Raw genomic sequence first — 21,516 nt, 5'->3', positions numbered from 1 at the left:
AAGTCACTACCTGGGAAGAGACTGGTGTACAAGTGTTCACATTTCAGTAATCTTAAATGGAAATTCTGAGTTGCAACACATAAAACTAGGGCTTAATCAGCTATCTACTTTGTGGAAAATTATATTTGCCTAAAAGGCAACATTTTCCCATATAGTTTCTTGTAATATCTTCCCATTGTATAGGTACCGCATCACTTAATTCATGTTATTTTCAGGAACAATAATAATAGTAGCTAATAACTTTTCAGTTGTTTACTGCATGCAAGACTTCATGAACTCATTTTATATATAAACTCATTTTCACAACAATCCTGTGAGGCAAGTATTCACTATTATGCATGTTTTACCAATAAAGAAATTGAGGAACAGAGGGATTAAGTAACTTGTTTTTTTTTAATTTATTTAATTAATTTATTTTTGGCTGCATTGGATCTTTGTTGCTGCACGCGGGCTGTCTCTAGTTGCAGCGAGCGGGGGGCTACTCTTCGTTGCGGTGTGCAGGCTTCTCATTGCGGTGGCTTCTCTTGTTGTGGAGCATGGGCTCTGGGCATGCAGGCTTCAGTAGTTGTGGCATGCGGGCTCTAGAGCATAGGCTCAGTAGTTTGGTGCACGGGCTTAGTTGCTCCGCGGCATGTGGGATCTTCCTGGACCAGGGCTCAAACCCGTGTCCTCTGCATTGGCAGGCGGATTCTTAACCACTGAGCCACCAGGGAAGCCCAAGTAACTTGTTTAAAATCCCACAGTTAATTAATGGCAGAATTGGGATTTGAACCCAGGCCGAGATGGCTCCAGAGTCTGTACCGTTAATAGATTTTGCTGTTACCAAATCCTCATCAATGAACAATCTGTCTTTCTAAGTTGGCACTGTATCAGGTGTTACATGTGTAAGAGCCTCAGTTGTCAGTTCTTGAGAAGTCAGGGCCATAGGGTTGCTAGGGTTTGAGAAATGAGGCTAAGGGCAGACACTAAGACCCCAGCCCAGGAACCTCCACACGAGGCTATATAGGGGGTTAGCTCTGCTCTGGTGTCCTTGCACTGACTGGTATTCGTTCATCATGAAGTCAAGTAATAAAGAATGGAAACCTTTTGGTCTGAATACTGCTTCCTGCTTGATTCTCAGCCCCAGGACCTGGCTGACCTCTGCTACAGAGAGGGAAGCATTTCCCTTTCCTTACCAGGCATATAAAGTGGGAGGCGTGGACGATTTTCTTTCCCCACTCAGTTCAAGCAAATGTTAGGGAAACACCAGTTCCTCTCTAGGGATGTCAATTCTAAGTACCACAGGCATTCAATAATATGACACAGTTCCTGCCCTCAAGAAACTGACAAGGTAGAAAATGATTCTTTTTGTTCCCATCCCTACAAGCACTCTGGCCCACTAGTATATTCAGCAAAAGGAAGAAGAACTAGCCTTAGCTCCAAAGCAGTAGGTCTGGTGGTAGGGGGTGGCTGAGTTCATAGAACAATGAACTCCTGCCTGCCTCCTGGGGTGATATCATTCCGTGTTCACTATGTGTCAGGCACTAAGCTAAACCCTTTACTCAGCGTATACTTGTTTAATCCTCACAATGGTTATATGAAGTGAATGCTGCTATTAATTTTACAGATGAAGAAACTGAAGCACAGAAAAATTAAGTGACATGCCCGAGATTACCCAGCATGTGTTGGAAATGGCATCTGAAACCAGGTAGTCTGTAAAGCTTGTTCTCTTAACTGTTTTTCACTAAACTGCTAACACCCTGGATTAGCTAAGGATAGCAACAGGAATGAAAGCTCAATGGTGAGAGAGGGCTTGATAGAAGGCAGAAAACCAAGATTACAAATGAAAGTGGAGTTAGGTACAGAGTCTTTGGACCTTTGAGCCCCAATCAGTGGTTTGTAAGGCCTCCCAGGGCAGTTTGTGTCTCAATCATTTCTGCACCTGGCACAAAGCTGAACCCATAATCAATCTCAAAAGACATTATTGAATTGAATGATGGCTGAGTAACATCTTTGTAGAAAGTATTGGCTCATTTGTCATTACCCACAAGGTTCCCAATGACAATGCTGCTTATCTAGCAGGTGTTGGCAAGTCACAGAGGACATGGTTGGTGGGGAGACAGTGTGCTGGAGGATCTGTCAATATTAGTCTTGGAGTCATATGTATTTGCAGAGGCTTCCACAACCCTCCACTAGTCTTGGTTACCAATCCTCATTAAAGGCCCAGTGATGTCAAGCTCTCCACCGCAGTGCCCAGACAGGAATATGCTCCAAGTATCTCATTTACTCTCAAAAAGAGGCTGGCCTTTTACAGGTGGAATTGGATATTGCTTTCAGCCCATTGGCTTGACCTTGTTCCTGCCTTCCTGGTCCATTTCGTGGGGAGAGCACTGAGTGGACCCACTGAGTAGGCACCCTGAGCAAATGCCTTTTCCAAAGTTACCCTCCTACCCCAAACTTGATTTGCCTTGGTTGCTGAAGGAGTAAGCAGAAGTGACACCCCTTGAACACCCCACATCTTTGTTGATTCATAGCACCCTTTCCTAGCATCCCAACCACCTGAAATTGTTACCTTTTGCCTTGTAAATCCCATTTTGAAACTATTGCCAGAGTGAAGTGGAAAGTGGGGGCTGTCAGCTCCCCAGCCACAGGTTTTCTAATCTTACTGGAGGGAAGGACTTGGGAAAGGTACACAGAGGTAGAGTGGAACTGGGGGGAAACACGCCCTGTACAAAAGCTGAGTAGCCAGATGTTCACTTTCACAGCTCTCCTGTAAGACTGGCAGGGCAGATATAGATTAAAATGAAGCACAAACTCCATTTAAAGTGCATTACAGCTCAGGAATCAGCTCCCCCTGGGCAGGAGAAGGGAGAAAAGGGCACAAGAGGCCACATCAGTCTCCTTCCTTATCTAGGACCACATGTCTCTCTCCTAGCTTTGTGAAGGGTGATTTACACCCTGGCTGGAATGACTGTCTTTCTGGGCTGATTACATCGGCAAATGCCCCCCAGAGGCCACAGCAGGATGGCCATATTCAGAAGCAGCAGCCAATAAATCTCAGAGGTCTATATTGCATTTCTCAGTACCCTCCCTCCTGGCCCTCTGCCAGGTGGGCTGTGGAAGTAGGAGAGGGCTTGGCTGGAAGGTTAGGGGAGGAAACCCTCCAATTCCTTTCATTACCGTCTTCTCTAAGTACTGTTTAGTTCTCATTCTTCCAAGTCATTCTGCCTCTGTCTTTATCCTGGGAGCAGGTGGGAATCAGCTCAATAAATTAGTCTAATAAATACCCTTATCTTTATATGTAGAAGTCCTGGGTTCTCCTAAGTATTTAATCTTGGTAGAGTAGCTTGGTCTCTTAACCATCATCTGAAAATGATGAGGCTCCTAAATGGTCTCTCTAGCCACCTTTCTCAGTGATCTTTTGTCCAGGGAGATCTCCACAATTTAGTCTGAGGGAAGTTTGATCCTTCCATCCTCCCTCATGACACTGAAGGGGCTGAATTTTGGAGGAGTCTAGTCTAGCAAAGGTCCTGGGATCTGGCCTCAGGTTTGTTCCCAGCAAAGCCATTTCACCTGTCTGGGATCCATCTTTGCAGAATCTTGGGGTTAATAACAACAACCGAATCTCACCCTTGAAGATATTTACGAGGCGAAATGAAATCACAGATGTGCAAATTCTAAAAGAAAAAATATACTTGAAATGTAAGTGCCCTTGTGCGTTTGTTCAAGTTTTGTTATGTCATTTGGGTTGGTTGTTCCTTGGTGGTAGAGGGGGTTCCGGAAAGTGAGACAGGATGCTTTTTTTCTTAATAAATATCTGGACCCCAGAGATGGCGAGTTTCCATTGACAGTTTCCACACTGTCTTGGGTAGAAGTCCTCCTCTAAACGAAGTTGGCGGCCGACAGCATGTGGGCCGGCTGGGGTGGAGCACTCTTCAGAGCCAAAGACCGGCCGCTCCGGGGCGCGTGCCCTCGCTCGCCCTCACCCCAGCCCTGCCGGTCCAGGAGGAGAGTCGGCGTGGTGCGTCCGTCCACTTTGGAGTTGGAGGGCGGCGCCCGGGACCCTGGTGGGAGCGTGTTGGCGCCGGGCGCGCGAGGCGGGGCGGGAGGCGGTGGTGGGAGGCGCCGGCGGAGGAACCCGGCTCGCAGAGCTCCAGCGCGAGGGGAGAGGGCGCTCCGCGCCTGGTGCAGGCAGAGCGCCCTGGGGTGCAGGCAGAGCGCCCTGGGACGCCGACAGTCGGCTAGCGCACCCCGCCAATGGCGCGCCCCCCGAGCCCACGACCAATGCTGCCTGCACTCCTGCTGCTGCTGCCACTGCTGCTCCGAGCGGGTGAGTGTCGTCTGTGCGTCCGCGGAGTCCACTCCGGCTGGGGCGGGAGGGGGCGGGGGCTGGGGTGGTGGTGAGTGGTGGTGGTGACCGTGTAGGTCGGGTCCCGGCACCAGTGCCCAGAGAGGTCTCAGGCCCCACACTGCTGCCTGGTGCGGGGCGTCCGTCTGTCCGAGCCTGGGGAACTGGAGGAGGAAGCCCAGGGTGTCAGGAAGGGGCTGGGTTCCACACCTAGTCCAGTGACTTAACTTGTAGATTGAGTGCCAGCCATGACCAGGGCACCCAAGCATCTCTTCGCTCCTCGTTCCCCCTCTTCCCCCGTTTGAAGTGCGTCTGTACAGTCACAGAACAGCCAGCAGCTAGGCCACTACCACTACAGCATCTCTAGGGGGCGGGGAGAGTCAGAAGCAGGACTGCCTTTTGCTCCACATGGGCTTCACCTCTTCCACCCCATGTAAGGACTGCGGAAGCGGATACTAGGTACAGGTGAAGCTGGAGAAGTTTTTGTTAGGGCTGACTTGTCATTGGGAACTCCCTGGCCGTCCAGTGGTTAGCACTCTGCACTTTCATGGAAAAAACAAACAAACACAACTGACGTCACAAATTAAGGTTGAAAACTGCTTCCCAATACTTGCCAACATCATTATTTGGTTGTGTGATTGAGAGTATTGCTCACCATCAACAAACCCTCTCTTCAGGATATACTTTATTATTATTTAAATTGGAGGGGAAAACTCACTAGTGGACAAGATGGCCTTTCCGTGCAAGCTGCCCAGCAACAGTGCCTTGCCCTGTTATAAATCCACAATAGGTGTTTTGTGGAATACATAGTTAAAGGCCGGGTTTTAGAACTATGCCATCCCCCCAAGGAGCATGCACGTGGCCTTTGGGAGTGGGATGGGTACATGGAATCTCATTGTGGGGCTCCTGTCCAGAGCCTGCCTGGAGGGAATCGTGAGTCAGAGACCACGTATCTACATATGACCTCAGTCCACAAAGTAGGACTGCAGAAGTGCAATCTTGGCTGAGAGACAGATATGGAAGGAAGGAAGGAAAGTACTGGTCTGTCCAGACTGACTTCATTAGTAAATCAGAGCAGCAAGACTTTACTGATCTGATTGGACTGCCCAGGATATTTCACTAACCCTAACAGTATGGCTGTATGTCAGGATCAGGGGTAAACTTTAAATACCTTCCTTGTGACCAATTTAGTGGAACAAGTTACCACCTGTTAATGATGAAACTTAACATGACCCCCACCTTCTTTTGTTGAGCTGCAGTGCCCTTAAATCTACTACTACTCACACTTGGTGAACTGTCAGCTTAGAAATGAGAGAGGTTTACTTTTGAAAATTGTTACGACTCAATATTTAGTCCAGTTAAAGCAATGAGACTTGGACCTGCTACGTTTCTTTCAGCAAGCACTTTCTGGGTACCTACCAGAAGTAACATCTTAAACATTCAGCATTTCTCAAACTGTTTAAATCCATGTCCCCTTTTGATAAAGATAAAAATCTCATGTCTTCCTTAAATAAATTTTGAAATTTCAGAATATTTTTAATGATACAAATGAACTTACAGAACAGAAACAGACTCATAGACTTAGAGAACGACCTTATGGTTAGCAGGTAGGAAGGGTTGGAGGGAGGAATAGTTAGGGAGTTTGGGATAGACATGTGCACACTGCTATATTTAAAATGGATAGCCAACAAGGACCTACTGTATAGCACAGGGAACTCTGCTCAATATTATTTAACAGCCTAAATAGGAAAAGAATTTGAAAAGGAATAGATACATGTATATGTATAACTGAATCACTTTGCTGTACACCTGAAACTAACACATTGTTAATCAACTATACTCCAATATAAAATAAAAAGTTTAATAAAAAAACTAGTTGCATTAAAAAAAGTTTTTTTGTTCATCTTCCACATATGAAATTGTCAAATATGCTTTTTTATGTGATTTTTTTAACATCTTTATTGGAGTATAATTGCTTTACAATGGTGTGTTAGTTTCTGCTTTATAACACAGTGAATCAGTTATACATATACATATGTCCCCATATCTCTTCCCTCTTGCGTCTCCCTCCCTCCCACCCTCCCTATCCCACCCGTCTAGGTGGGCACAAAGCACCAAGCTGATCTCCCTGTGCTATGCGGCTGCTTCCCGATAACTATCTGTTTTACGTTTGGTAGTGTATATATGTCCATGCCACTCTCTCACTTTGTCCCAGCTTACCCTTCCCCCTCCCCATATCCTCAAGTCCGTTCTCTAGTAGGTCTGTAAATATGCTTTTTTGAACCACACATTCCCTTTGGAAATTCTGATACACCCCCCAGATGGGCCCATCCTATCTCTTCCCCATCCCGTGCATTGAGAAACTCTGGTTTAATCCAACCCCCTTTTTAAAAATCAAAATTAATACCAAAAATCCATTATGAACAAAATACCAAAATTTTAAATTAAAAGAGTAATAATGCCATGCTGAGGCGTATTGGAACCTGAAGCAAAAGGAGAAATCAGTACTACTGATCCTGTCTTTTTTTACACATTGGATATGGCACCAATTCTCAAACTTTAGGTTACATCATTCTCTCCAGTAAACTTACTAAAATTCAGATTCCCAGGCTTTATCACCAGAGGTTCTGATTTGGTAGTTAGTGCTAGGGCTCAGAAATCTGCATTTTAATAAGTAATCTAATTGATTATTATGTGATTGGAAGATAAGGTTGGACTACCTAAACTCAGAGGCCCCTCCTAATTTTGGGACTCTTTGATTATAAGTAGAGAGAAGGGGCCCAGAGAAGTTATCAGGGTGGCTCATAAAATGTCTCTGTTATGTGGTCATTTTTAAAATATTAGTAGGCACTTACAAAGAACAAGCCCTGTTCTAGGCACTGGCAACAGAGTAGTGATAAGATAGACATGGAAGTCTAGCTGGGGAGATAATAAAAAATGAAGTAAAAAAATATCAAGTGGTTGGGTTTCCCTGGTGGTGCAGTGGTTGAGAGTCCGCCTGCTGATGCAGGGGACGCGAGTTCGTGCCCCGGTCCGGGAGGATCCTGCGTGCCGCGGAGCGGCTGGGCCCGTGAGCCATGGCCGCTGGGCCTGCGCGTAGGGAGCCTGTGCTCCACAACGGGAGAGGCCACAGCTGTGAGGGGCCCGCGTACCGCAAAAAAAAAAAAAAAAAAATCAAGTGGTGATAAGTGCTATGCAGAGAATTGGAACAACAGTGTGTTAGAGTAGCTGGGGGGCTATTTTACATTGGTTCGTTGGGGATGGCCTTTGTGAAATGACACGCCATGTGAAGATCAGGTGGAAGAGCATTCAAAACAGAAAGAAGGCCAGTGCAGATGGAGGGAAGTGGGAGAGGAAGAGAGAGCAGGAGGTAAGATTAGAGAGGTGGGCAGGGCCCAGGTCTTTACAAGGTTTTGTAAACCAAGGCACATAAACTAGACCTTAACCTAAGTTCAATGGAAGCTGTTGGAGGGATTTAAGCAGAGAAAGGAGATCATCTGATTTACAGTTTTTAAGAGATGATCCCATATAATGCTAGTCAGTATTAGAATTATGTTATATTCACACAATGGATTGTTATACAGCAGTGAAAATAAGCTATTTACGACTATACTTATCAGTGTGGGTGAATTTCAGAAACGTAATATTGAGCAAAAGAAGCCAAAACACCAAAAGCACATGTTGTATGATTGAAAAACAGGCAAAACAAATTGCTAATGTTAGAAATCAGGATATTGTATTATATTTGCTTCGTTGGGAAGATGGTGACTGGCAGATGGCTTCTGGGGTGCTGGTAATGTTCTGGTTCTTTACCTGGGGATCTGGTTACACAGGTGTATATAATTTGAAATTAAACTATATATTTTTGATTTATGTATTTTTCTATATGTTATACTTTAATTAATTTATTACCAAACATGATATACAAATGGCTAACAAACACATGAAAATATGCTCAATATCATTAGTTATTAGAGAAATGCAAGTGAAAACCACAGTGAGATACTACCTCACACCCACAAGGATGGCTATAAAAACAGAGCAAAAAACAGAAAACACGAGTTGGCAAGTATGTAGAGAAATTGGAACCACCCTCATGCATTGCTAATAGGAATGTAAAATGGGACAGCCACTGTGGAAAACAATTTGGTGGTTCATCAAAAAGTTAAACATAGAATTAACATATGACCCAGCAATTCCACTCCTGCGTATACACGCAAGAGAAATGAATACAGGTATTCAAGCAAATACTTGTACATGATTCTTCACTTAGCACTGTTCACAATAACCAAAAGGTGGAAACAACCCAAATGTACATCAACTAACATTTAGGTAAACAAAATATGGTATATCCATACAATGAAATATTATTCATAAGAAAGAATGAAATATTGATATATGCCACAATGTGGATAAACCTTGAAAACAGCATGTTAGGTGAAAGAAGCTAGATACAAAAGAGTATATATTTTATGGCTCTATTTACATGAAATACTAGAATAGGTAAATGTGTAGAGACAGAAAGCAGACTAGTGGTTGCCAGAGACTAGGGGAAAGGGAAGATGGAGAGTGACTGTTTAATGGGTATGGGCTTCCTATTAGGGTGATGAAAATGAATTGGAATTAGAAGTGATGGTCGTATAGCATGGTGAATGTACTAAATGCCACTTAACTGTACCCTTTAAGATAATTAATTTTATGTTGCATGAATTTTTTTCTTTCTCTTTTTCTTTTTAAAATGAAGTTTGTATAAAAAGAAACGAAATTGAGTTTTTTGTTGTGAGGTGGATGGACCTAGAGTCTGTCATACAGAGTGAAGTAAGTCAGAAAGAGAAAAACAAATACCGTATGCTAACACATATATATGGAATCTAAGGAAAAAAAAAAAGAAAGGTCATGAAGAACCTAGGGGTAAGACGGGAATAAAGACACAGACCTACTAGAGAATGGGCTTGAGGATATGGGGAGGGGGAAGGGTAAGCTGTGACAAAGTGAGAGAGTAGCATGAACATATATACACTACCAAACGTAAAACAGATAGCTAGTGGGAAGCAGCCGCATGGCACAGGGAGATCAGCTCCGTGCTTTGTGACCACCTAGAGGGGTGGAATAGGGAGGGTGGGAGGGAGGGAGACGCAAGAGGGAAGAGATATGGGAACATATGTATATGTATAACTGATTCACTTTATTATAAAGCAAAAACTAACACACCATTGTAAAGCAATTATACTCCAATAAAGATGTTTAAAAAAATAATAAAAAAAATAAAGTTTGTACCTTTTGACTACCTTCATCCAGTTCTCCCTCCCCACCCTCTGCCTCTGGTAACTGCAAATCTGATTTCTTTTCCTATGAGTTTGTTTTTGAAGTATAATTGACCTACAGTACTATGTTCCTGGTGTACAACATAGTGATTTGCTATTTCTATACATTTCAGAATGATCACCAGGCATGAATTTTACCCCAATAAAAATTTTTTCCAACCTAAAAAAATTCTTAAAAAAGATGAATGCAACAACAAAAAGAAAGGTAATTATGTGAAGTGAAGGATGTGTTAATTTTAACACATCTTATTGTTAACACGTCTAATCTTACTATGGTAACATTTTACAATATATACATAAATCATCATGTTGTATACCTAAAGCTTAAACAATGTTATATGTCAATTATATCTCCATAAAGCTGGAAAACAAAAAAAGATGGCTGAATGGTATGGTAGAATGAATTTGGAAGGTGGAATCACTGAGACCAATAAGGACTCTCAACTAGTTCAGACAAGAGTTGATGGTGGCTTGAGCTAAGGAGGTGGTGATAGCTGTGGAAAGAAGTGGACAGATTCCAGATATGTAGTGGAGTTGACAGGACTTACTGGATTGAACATAGAATGTGAAGGAAAGAGAAGAATTCAGAATGACTCCTAGATGTTCTGCCTTGAAAAACTGGGGGGTGATGGTGTGCTATTACCACTTGATAGGACCCTAAGTCCTAGGGTGCAGGGCCTTTCTCCAGAGCTGAACTATAACCAACCTTGATATTCCTGAGTGAGTGACAGAATCTGTAAAAGCCCCCCACCCCAACCCCAACCAGTTCCCACTGTAAGGTATTTTTAAGTGACTTTTTTTTTTTTTTGCCGTACTGCGCAGCTTGTAGGATTTTCATTCCCTGACCACGGATCAAACCTGGGCCCCGGCAGTGAAAGTGCCGAGTCCTAACCACTGGACCGCCAGAGAATTCCCCTTAAGTGACTTTTTTTTTTTTTTTTTTTTTTTTTGCGGTATGCGGGCCTCTCACTGTTGTGGCCTCTCCCATCGCGGAGCATAGGCTCCGGACGCGCAGGCTCAGCGGCCATGGCTCACGAGCCCAGCCGCTCCACAGCATGCAGGATCTTCCCGGACCGGGGCATGACCCCGTGTCCCCTGAATCGGCAGGCGGACTCCCAACCATTGTGCCACCAGGGAAGCCCCCCTTAAGTGACTTTTAATGGAAGGCTCAGAGTTGTTGCTAACTGTCATTTAGCACTCCCATGCACATTCTCAGCTCTCTGGTTATGATGCTATCCCTGTCCATGGCATAGCTCTGCTCAGGGCCCTCTTCCCAGTGCCTGGCTGGGCCATCAGGCTCAGCTTCAAATAATGTCCCCCTCCCCCTCCCAGGGGGCTGAGCAGCTTGTCTTCATCAAACCCCCCTCTCTTCTTGAGCCTGATCTCTTCTGTCCATATTGTGACAGCTGCAGACTCTCTACTCCTACTGGACTTCTTTCTCCCCGCTAAAGGCTTTTGTGCCGCCCCAAGACTTTCCTGCTAAAGATTTCATCCAGAATCCCCCCACCCTACCTTATGACTAGGTTCTCCCAGACAGCTACTCTGACCTTATATGATCTCTCTCCCTCCACAGGGGACCACCTCCCCACAGAAGGCCGGCTCGTGAACAGCTGTATCCAGGCCAGGAGGAAGTGCCAGGCCGATCCCACTTGCAATGCTACCTACCACTACTTGAATTCCTGTGCCTCTAGTATAAGCACCTCATCACCTGCAGAGGAGCCTTCAGTCCCTGAGGACTGCATGGAGGCAGCACAGCAACTCAGGAATAGTTCTCTGATGAGCTGCACATGCCATCGGCGCATGAAGAACCAAGCTACCTGCCTGGACATCTACTGGACCGTTCACCCTGCCCGTAGCCTTGGTGAGGCCCCCATCCTAGAGCGGGCTAAGCTAGGGAAGATGGCTCTTGGGAGTTGTTTTTTAATCCTGCTGGATATGGGCCGCATGGTAGATTCTGACAGGGATGATAATGAAGCTCTGCATTTGACGTCAGTAAGAAATGGAAGGAGGAATTGGCAGTATGCATTTTGGCCCCACAGTACTGCCCTCCCTTCTCACTACTTTCCCCTTTTTTTTTAATCTGGAAACATGTAGCTGCCTCTTGGAAGGTCTCTGAACCAGGCTAAGGCCCAACATGGGGAGCTCCTGGAACAGACAGATATGGAGAGGAAATGGAGGGAAATGGTCCTAACTCATAAACAGGCTGCAAATACAACATAATCCATAGGTTCAGAGAGACTGGGAGGCAGTGTCCTGGTCCAGCCTTTAACAGAGAGGATATTCATTAACCAGACAAGAGATGATAAAAGACGGAAGGCACTGGAAGAGCCAAAGAGAGGAGCTTCCTCTGACTCTGGAGATCCCCTTCCGTATCAGTCAGCTTTTACTAGACTGTGCTGCAGTAACACAACAGGGTCTTGTAAAACAAAGGTTAAGTTCTTGCTCATGTTCTGTCTTGGCTGTGTCATGTGTCCTCTTCATTCTGGGATCCAGTACAGCCTCTACCTGAGATGTTCCCTTCTCATGGCAGAGGGAAATGAACAATGGCAGAACCATTTGATGCCTTTAAAAGCTTCTGCTCAGATGTTACATAAAATACTTCTGCTCACATTCCATTGACAAAGCAAATCACGTGGTCATAACTGACATCAGTGGGAAGGAGAAGTATACTCCTCCCACAGGGGACACTGAAAATCACATGGCAATAACTGAGTATGTATAGTCTTACAGGGAGGACAAAAATAATTGTAAACAATAATGCAATCTACCATAGTCCACCAGTTGGTCAAAACATTCATTTCCCTCCCTTTCACAAGCAAAATATACCTACTCACTTTCTAAGGAAGGTGCCTAAGAATTCTATCTAAGCAGGACATCAGGCTCCAAGTGTAGGATCTTGTGATAATTTCTATATCAGGTCTGGATGTGGTTTCTCTTAATCTAGAAACCTATGCGCTAACAAGTCATCTGCTGGGCTTCCCCGATGGCGCAGTGGTTAAGAATCCACCTGCCAATGCAGGGGACAGGGGTTTGAGCCCTGGTCTGGGAAGATCCCACATGCCACAGAGCAACTAAGCCCATGCGCCACAACTACTGAACCTGCACTCTAGAGCCCGCGTGCCACACTACTGAAGCCCGTGCGCCTAGAGCCCATGCTCTGCAACGAGAAGCCACGACAATGAGAAGCTCGTGCACCGCAATAATTAGTAGCCCCCGCTCGCTGCAACTAGAGAAAGCCCGCACACAGCAATGAAGACCCAACACAGCCAAAAATACAGATAAATAAATTTTTAAAAAAGTCATCCTCTTCCCATCTATACTCAATATATAGTAATGGAATGGGGACAGGAGAAGCACAACAAACTCTCAGGTAGAAAGAGGAGTAATGGGAAGCACACAGCAGACATTGATTCATAGCAGTTCTGAAGTCCTGCCACACAATTGTTGCAAGGGCTGTCTTTCCTGGGAGTAGGGACTGCTCTTTAATAAGGCCCTGCTTTTGCTCATTGGGGAGCAAAAGCCCAGGAGTTTCCCAGTTCCCTGGGAGGTCCTTCGTTTCCCATTATTTTCTTGGGCTACATCTGGAAAGGGCATTGGAGACTATGACCTCCTTAGGGATTGAGTAGCATTCTCCACTTGCTTCCTACCTGAGGAATGTTGGAGCATCTTAAGTCTCAAATAGTTAGAGTCTCTTTTAATCCAGGCTGGTGGCTCTTAGCAGTACAACTCTCTCAAAACATAATTGCGTTTTATGTCTGATTTCTGTCACCTCATGTGCCAGTAGCCTTTCCTATAATCCCTTTCAAGACATACATCTCTTTTGAGACCTAATTAGAGGTACCTTGCCCTTATCAAGCTTCTGTGGGAGAGCCACTATCTTAGTCTTTTTTCCCTGAGAACATTTGTCCAACAGGCAGGATTTATCGGATACTGTCTTAATCAGTGAGAGATCTCCACAAAGGGCATGATAGCCACAAACTTGAATTGGTCTCTGGCCCAAGGCTGAGTTGTAATTGACCTTATTACTCAATGCATTTTTCAATTTTACCTTTTACTATTTGAATATGAGGAGTAGCATTTCTTAATTTTGCAGGTCCTAGAATTTCTGTATTCTTTCTTTTCTGTTTCCTCTCTGTGTGTAAACTGGTCAGTTCTCTGAGCGTATATCTTTCTCGTAGTACCATGCCAAGTGTGGCTATCAGCAATCAAGACATATTAGTAATCTTCAGCTTCTCAGCTTCTTCCCCTTAAAGCACACGCTCACTCAGTACATCATCTTCCTTCCAAGTTATTGCAGGCAACAATTTTACCAAATGCTTTGCCACTGCATAATGAGGGCTGCCATCTTCCCAGCCCCCACTAACAGCTTATTCACCACCCACTACCTAGTCCCAAAGCCAATACCATTTATTTTAGATCCTTTTTTGTTACTTCAGCACTCCATTTCTAGATACCAATCACATTTTTTAACATCTTTATTGGAGTATAATTGCTTTACAATGTTATGTTAGTTTCTGCTGTATAACAAAGTGAATCATCTATATGTATACATATATCCCCATATCCCCTCCCTGTTGCATCTCCCTCCTACCCTCCCTGTCCCAACCCTCTAGGTGGTCACAAAGCACCGAGCTGATCTCCCTGTGCTATGCAGCTGCTTCCCACTAGCTATCTGTTTTACATTTGGTAATGTATATATGTCAATGCTACTCTCTCACTGCATCACAGATTACCCTTCCTCCTCCCCGTGTCCTCTCTCTCTATGTCTGCGTCTTTATTCCTGTCCTGCTCCTAGGTGCATCAGAACCATTTTATTTTTTTAGATTCCATTACATGACCAATTACATTTTTAATAAGAATTTGCTAAATTATGCAGCCAACCCCAAATCTCTGGCTTTCACCAACAAAAATATATCTTTTGTTCATATTACACATTTGCTGTGGGCTTCCATGAGTTGGCTTTGGAGGACAATTTATTTATTTATTTATTTATCTATTTTTGACTGCATTGGGTCTTCGTTGCAGTGCGCGGCCTTCTCATTGCGCTGGCTTCTCTTGTTGCGGAGCACGGGCTCTAGGCATGCGGGCTTCGGTGGTTGTGGCTCGCGGGCTCTAGAGCGCAGGCTCAGTAGTTGTGGCGCACGGGCTTAGTTGCTCCACGGCACGTGGGACCTTCCCGGACCAGGGATCGAACCCGTGTCCCCTGCATTGGCAGGAGGATTCTTAACCACTGCGCCACCAGGGAAGTCCCATGAGTTGGCTTTGTCTTTGCTCCACTTGCCTTCTTCATTTGAGGATCCAGGATGGTAGATGGAAAAGAGCCAAGCAGGACCACATGATAGTTCTTGAAACTTAGAGGTGATTATGCCTCTTTAGCTCACAGTCCACAGGCCAAAGCAAGTCACATGGCCAAGCCTTACAGTAGCGTGGGAAAGTACAGTCCTCTCATAGGTGGCCTAAAAGTCACAAGGCAACAGGTGAGGTTGTATAATCCTCCGACAGTAAGCAATTGGAAACAAATTCTCTTTGTTCCCTGATTTCCACTCCTCATCCTAATCACTTCTCTTTTAGAACTTCCACTGAGACTTCTCCCTGAATGCTCTTGTCTCCACCTCTTTTCCCTTGGGAGCTCCCAGGTCTTCCCAAGCATCCAAACCATCCTTTCCTGTTGGCTTGATATCATCTATATCCCTTCCCGCCTAAAGACATATTCACAAAGCCTATCGGGTGACATCCCTGCAAGCTCATCTCTGTCTTCAACATTTATTGAGCACCTACCATGTGTATGAGCTATGCAGTGATCTTGTTTTTTTAACTGAAGTACAGGTTGGTTAACAATGTTGTGTATGCAGTGATTTTATAAGACCTAGTGATTTTATAAGGTCTTAAGGAGCCCACAGCCCCATGGGGTGTTTGAAAGAGATGTGTTTCCTTTCAGATAATTTCTCTCCCTTCTCTGCTTTTCTCAGTCAGGTTCAGTTCCAGATCTAGTCTCATTTGCATCACCTCAGCATGCAATGCATCTCCATAGCCAAGTGGTCAGGCCTGGAACAGAGTCCACTACTGCCCCTTCTCCAATAGCAAGAGAAAACAAGACAGAGTCCCCTTGCCTGCTTATGTGCCCACAGGTGATACTTGTAGTAGTTAGGAGCAGAGACTCTGAAATCAGGTAATCCAGGTTTCAAATCCCGGCTCCATTTACTAGCTTATGTGAACTTGAGCAAGTGAATTAACCTCTCTTATCCTCAGTTTCCTTTTACCTACCCAAAGACTTCTATGAAGACTAAGTGAAATTGTATGTATATATATATTTTTTTTTCCACTTGCACCATAGTGCCCAGTAAACAGTGTGCTCAACAAACAGTAGCTTTATTATTCTTATCATTAAACCCAGCTTATTTGTCAAGCCTAGCCTATACCTTTATGGCCCTGTTCTTTTTCTCTCCTCTGCCCAGCATGCAGCTATTTAGGTAGAGACTGTGCTTCTTCTTTTTCTCCAGCAGCTTCAACCCCTCCTGCTCCCACCCCCAGCCCCATCCTCAGGATTCTGGTGCTCCCCACCTTGTCTCTAGGTGACTATGAGCTGGATGTCTCTCCCTATGAAGATACAGTGACCAGAAAACCCTGGAAAATGAATTTCAGCAAACTGAACATGCTCAAACCAGGTGTGGAAGGCAAGCTGGGGCTGGGGTGTGGGAGGGCCTGGACCCTGAGGGAAGGGTGGCTAGTGGGGAACACAAGCTGGGAGAATGAAGGGAGAGAGTTGTGGCCTGCCAGGTAACTAAAGAAGCACTCTCAGGGTGAGAGTCTGAGCTATGCCGCATGATCTAGTCTCACGAGTTAACACAGAGCAATAGTTATTAGGGAGATATTCCAAGAGAGCCCATTAGAGCTCCCTGGTTCCAAAAGGTGGATCTCTACAAAGGCTTTGGTGGGAGTGGCAGCAGTCCCAGAAAAAAAAAGTGCTGAAATGGAGTATTTACCCTAATTCGAGGCAGCCAGGAAAGTAGCTTTTGTCCCTGAAGACTAGGAAATTGCTTGTTTTCAACCATTCTAATGGGATGGGCGAGGTGTTGGGCAGGGAAAATGGTGAGAGAGAGCGTGACTCCTCAGGGGTGACTCAGGGTGGGGAGCCATCTGTCCGGCAAGGACTAATATGATGCATGTTTTTCAGGAAAGTGAGGCTGTTGTATTAATTGGAAAGGAACACACACATGCACTCTCTTTTTGAGAAAGATGTGAGCTTTGTTGTACAGTCAGTACTGTGTATTAGAATTTTGAGAGAAAAGCATAGAGATTTATGTATTACAAACTCTAGGTTACAGGGAATCTGGGAATAACCTATTCCAGTTATTCCATTGTTCTGACTGCTGGAATATTCTGTTAATAGAACTATCACCATAATTTCCCAAGATTCAGAGTATGGGGGGTTTTATGCATGCACCAGTCAATGAAAGATGGGCAGAATAGACAGATGCAGAACCAAAATCCTAAATAGAATTTGGTTGCATCTGCTGTGGACAATCCAGAAAGTACTTTTCTGTGCCAGGAGGATTGCAGGATCCTAGTTCCCCTACCAGGGATGCAACCCCTCAGAAGTGAAAATGGGGAGCCCTAACCACTGGACTGCCAGGGAATTCCCCAGAAAGTACTTTAGAATGTTGTAGGGCCTCTTGGTTACAATTTCCACCATGGGATCTCACTCATTGCATAGGATTGAGGAAAGGGTTTGGTTAGATGTATATGGCTTTTTTTTTTTTTTTTTTTTTAAACCTAGGCAAGCTGAGGAACAGGATGGGAGAGGCTCACGAATACCTGATACGGTTTGTGGGTAGAGGGAAAGGCCTTATTCGGTGCAGTCCTCCCTGACAGGAGTGCCTTCACACTACCGTCCTTGTGAAATCAGAGGGTTGCCGGGATTCCTGGGGAGGCTGGGCTGCACGTCTGCAGAGAGGACTGCTGACTTGGTGCCCCTCTCCCCCCAGACTCGGACCTCTGCCTCAAGTTCGCCATGCTGTGCACTCTTAATGACAAGTGTGACCGGCTGCGCAAGGCGTACGGGGAGGCGTGCTCCGGGTCCCGCTGCCAGCGCCACACTTGCCAAAGGCAGCTGCGCTCCTTTTTCGAGAAGGCGTCGGAGCCCCACGCTCAGGGCCTGCTGCTGTGCCCGTGCGCGCCCACCGACCAGGGTTGCGGGCAGCGCCGGCGCAACACCATCGCCCCCAGCTGCTCACTGCCATCGGAGGCCCCCAACTGCCTGGAGCTGTGGCACATATGCCTGTCCGACCCGCTGTGCAGGTGCCGGGTGATGGGTGCGGGCAGACGGGGTGGACACCACTCCTTCGGCGCCTCCTTCCTGGGCAGGGCTGGGTCTGAACCACCCTCCCCCACCCCCACCCCTCCGCAAGGCACCATGAACCGACTTTACCATGTAGCTACCCTGGATACTTTCTGAAACTCTTTTATAAAAAAATAAAATAAAATAAAATTATATAGAGAGAGTGTAAAAACTTTAGGAAATATAAAACTGTGTTAAAATATCACTCAAAACCTGTCACCTGGAGGTAATCTACCATAATTTGGGGAGCATTTCCTTCCAGTCTTTTTTCTCTCCAGGTAAACAAAATCAGACACCAACCTTGTTTTGCAACCTGGTTCTACCACTTACTTCTCTGTATAACCTTGGGCAAGTTACTTTACCTCTCTGAGTCCCACTTCCTCTTCTGTAAGATATTACATGGAGCTCTCAAAAATCATAATACTAACACTTACTGAGTAAGTGTTAGTTACTTACTATGGGCTAAGTACTATTTTAAGTACTTAACATCTATTAATTTATCTAAGCTTCACAAGAACCCTATAAGATAGTTGCTATTATTACTGTTTTTTTTAATCATCCTCAGTTTACAAATGAAGAAACCACAGCAGAGAAAGTTTAAATAACTTGCTCAAATTCACCTGGGTAGTAAGTCAGGTTTGTTAATGAGGTTTGGATTTCCTTCATAGGTAGTCTGGCCTAGAGCCTGTGCTCCTAGAGGCTCTGTTATGCTGCCTATTATGCTGGGAGCTATGGGTTGGCCAAAAAGTTCGTTTGGGTTTTTAATGGAAAAACCCGAACGAACTTTTTGGTCAACCCAATGTTACTATTACTGTTATATAACAAGTGCTGGGCTAGATGACTAAGATACTGTCCCTTCCTTCAAGGAGTTTGCAACTGCGTGGGGATGACAGATAAGTAAACCACCAATCTAACACAAAGCAAAATATAAGGAAAAGTGCACAAATATACACACAAAAATATACTCATCGTTCCATCCCCTGAAGATAACCAGCTTTACCTATTGTAGGATGAGTGTTAAAAATAATAATATCTAACATTTACTGAACACTCACTGTATACCAGGCACTGTGTTAAATGCTATACATGTATTCTCTTACTTCATCCTCACAAAAATCCTCAAGGTAGTGTTATTTTCATCTCTATTTACTGTCAAGGAAATTGAAACTGAAGAAACTGCCTGAGATCTCATAATTAGGGATTGTGGAGCCCAAATTTAGAGTGATATGCTGTGGAGGCTGGGGTGATGGTGCATTTAATTGTGACAGGAGCAGGCTTCACTGAGGAGGACGCCATGGGCCAGGCTCTGAAAAAGGCAGAGGCGGATTTGGCATGAAGATGGGCATCTCAACTAAAGGGGCAGCAAGGTGACACTGGCAAGGTGAAGGCTGCAGGCCACACCATCAACAGAGACTCTTAAAATTTCCCTTCTTCAGATCGCGCCTGGCGGATTTTCAGACCCACTGCCATCCCATGGACATCCTAGGGACCTGTGCAACAGAGCAGTCCAAATGTCTGCGAGCATACATGGGGCTGATTGGTGAGGCTGGGGGGCATGTTTAGGAAGCCTACAGGTTGGCCAGCCTGGGGGGGGGTGAAAATGCTCTGGAGACTGAACCCCCATGGAGTGGTCCTGAGACAGGTGGGAGAGGATGGGAGCTGAAGGTAGGGTTGGCTTAGGCACTGACAATCCTCTTTTCACCGCATAGGGACTGCCATGACTCCCAACTTTGTCAGCAACGTCAATGCCAGTGTTGCCTTAAGCTGCACCTGCCGAGGCAGTGGCAATCTGCAGGAGGAGTGTGAGCAGCTGGAAGAGTCCTTCTCCCGAAACCCCTGCCTCAGTGAGTGCTCTCCACCTGCTCCCAGCCCCCGTGGCTGGCTCAGCTTGACCCAGGGAGAGGGAAAGGGTCCGCTCTGTGGTCCACTGGTTCCATCCATCTCCTGCAGACGGAGCAGCCCCCTCCTCAGCATAGGCTTACATCTCCCCAACCTGAGCCTTTCTGCCTTCTCCCATTCTATTAGTGACCCACCCCCATCCCCGGCCATGCTGCCTCTTCACTTGCCTGGGCCCTAGGGACACTCTTCAGCTCAAGGAATAGCAAGCAGAATGAGATAATATCCCATTCCCAGCTGCCACTCACCCACCCTTGCATATCCCAGGGTCCCTGAGACATTCCCTTTCCTTCTTTGGGAGCCTGAGAGATCTCCAACATCTGCGTGCTTTCAGTCTTCCTTCTCTCCTCTCCTCAGTGGAGGCCATTGCAGCTAAGATGCGTTTTCACAGCCAACTCTTCTCCCAGGACTGGACAGCCTCTACCTTTTCCATGATGGAACGCCAGGTAGGGCCTCCTCTGTTACACCTCTCCTACCTTTACTGGACCGCTGGGGGAAACCCAGACAAGGCAGGCAAGAGATTGGATGGGGGCGGTGAACTCCTTGTGGTCATGAATATTTTAGACCTCTAGCAGACACCTCAGGGGAGGAGGACAGGCCTTGACTGAGGCTAAGGTGGTGAAAAGGGTGGAGCTGACTCCATTTTATTTTTTCCACAGAACAAAAACCCTGCTCTGAGGCCACAGCCCTGGGTGCCCTCTCTTTTCTCCTGTACACTTACCTTGATTCTGCTCCTGAGCCTCTGGTAGCTGGACTTCCCTGGGGGCCCTCTTCTCCTTTACCACACCCAGCTGACCTGCAGCCTGCAAGGGTTGAGGAAAGGACAGCATCAGGAAGGAGGTTTGGTATACAACATGGCAACCCTGACGTTACCCCACACCTCCAGTTGACTCCAGATTAGGCCACAGTAGAAGCTGACTAGCCTAGTTCTCATTCCCTTCACTTCTTTTTTTGTTTTGTGTTGTTGTTGCTGTTGTTGTTTTTGGCCGTGCCTCTTGGCTTTTGGGATCTTAGTTCCCCGACCAGGGATTGAACTGGTCCCTTGGCAGTGAAAGCTCGGAGTCCTAACCACTGGACCGCCAGGGTCATTCCCTTCATTTCTGACTCAGGCTGCCCCTCCTTAGGACTTTAGCCATATCTTCTGGTGATGTCCAGCTCTACCAGGCTCTCTCCCTACCCCTTTCTTCTGCCCACCAGCATCACCCAGGCTCTAACAAATCAGTCACGCTCTCTTGCATTCTCCAGGTAGGCAGGGCTGGGTGTTCTGAAGCAACCTAGAAAGACATTCCTCATGGTGAGGAAAGCTGGAGCAAGACTCTTGGCCCCTTGTCTCCTCCTCTGAATGGGGAATGGGAACCTACTGCCTTCCCAGGGATCCTACAGAACATTTGAGCATCACGAGCTAGAGCATATGGGCCTTGCTTTCTTCCTGCTACTGTCCCAAAGTCCCCTTACCCTCTTGGATCATGATTAAACATTTTAACTTAAAACTTTTCTCTTTTCCCGTTGTCTCATACTGTGAATTTATATAGAACTAGGGGTGTTACAGACACAAGAGCACAGGCCAGGTGATCTAGGAGACACAGCAACCCTGTCACCAGATGCTATGTGACCCCCCAGGCAAGTCTCTC

General features: G+C 45.8%; 1 protein-coding gene across 1 annotated transcript; it reads left to right on the top strand.

The window, feature by feature from the left end:
- Window positions 1-4,152: 4,152 nt before the first annotated feature.
- Window positions 4,153-20,648, top strand: GFRA3 (GDNF family receptor alpha 3). Its single transcript, XM_079917852.1, has 8 exons — window positions 4,153-4,309; window positions 11,225-11,512; window positions 16,224-16,316; window positions 17,637-17,949; window positions 19,426-19,529; window positions 19,699-19,833; window positions 20,243-20,331; window positions 20,545-20,648. The coding sequence occupies exons 1-8, from the start codon at window positions 4,237-4,239 to the stop codon at window positions 20,632-20,634; spliced, it is 1,185 nt and encodes a 394-aa protein (XP_079773978.1). The 5' UTR covers window positions 4,153-4,236; the 3' UTR covers window positions 20,635-20,648.
- The last annotated feature ends 868 nt before the right edge of the window (window positions 20,649-21,516 follow it).

The sequence above is a fragment of the Stenella coeruleoalba genome (assembly GCF_951394435.1).
Source record: "Stenella coeruleoalba genome assembly, chromosome: 3".
Lineage (NCBI taxonomy): Eukaryota > Metazoa > Chordata > Mammalia > Artiodactyla > Delphinidae > Stenella > Stenella coeruleoalba.
Note: the sequence above shows the minus strand (reverse complement) of the source record. Positions and strands in the feature narration are given on the sequence as shown.

Coding starts and splice junctions, on each gene's coding strand:
- GFRA3 (XM_079917852.1), top strand. CDS start 4,237: ATGGCGCGCCCCCCGAGCCCACGACCAATGCTGCCTGCACTCCTGCTG. Junction 16,317..17,636: donor ACTGAACATGCTCAAACCAG/GTGTGGAAGGCA, acceptor CTCTCCCCCCAG/ACTCGGACCTCTGCCTCAAG. Junction 20,332..20,544: donor TTTCCATGATGGAACGCCAG/GTAGGGCCTCCT, acceptor TTTTTTCCACAG/AACAAAAACCCTGCTCTGAG.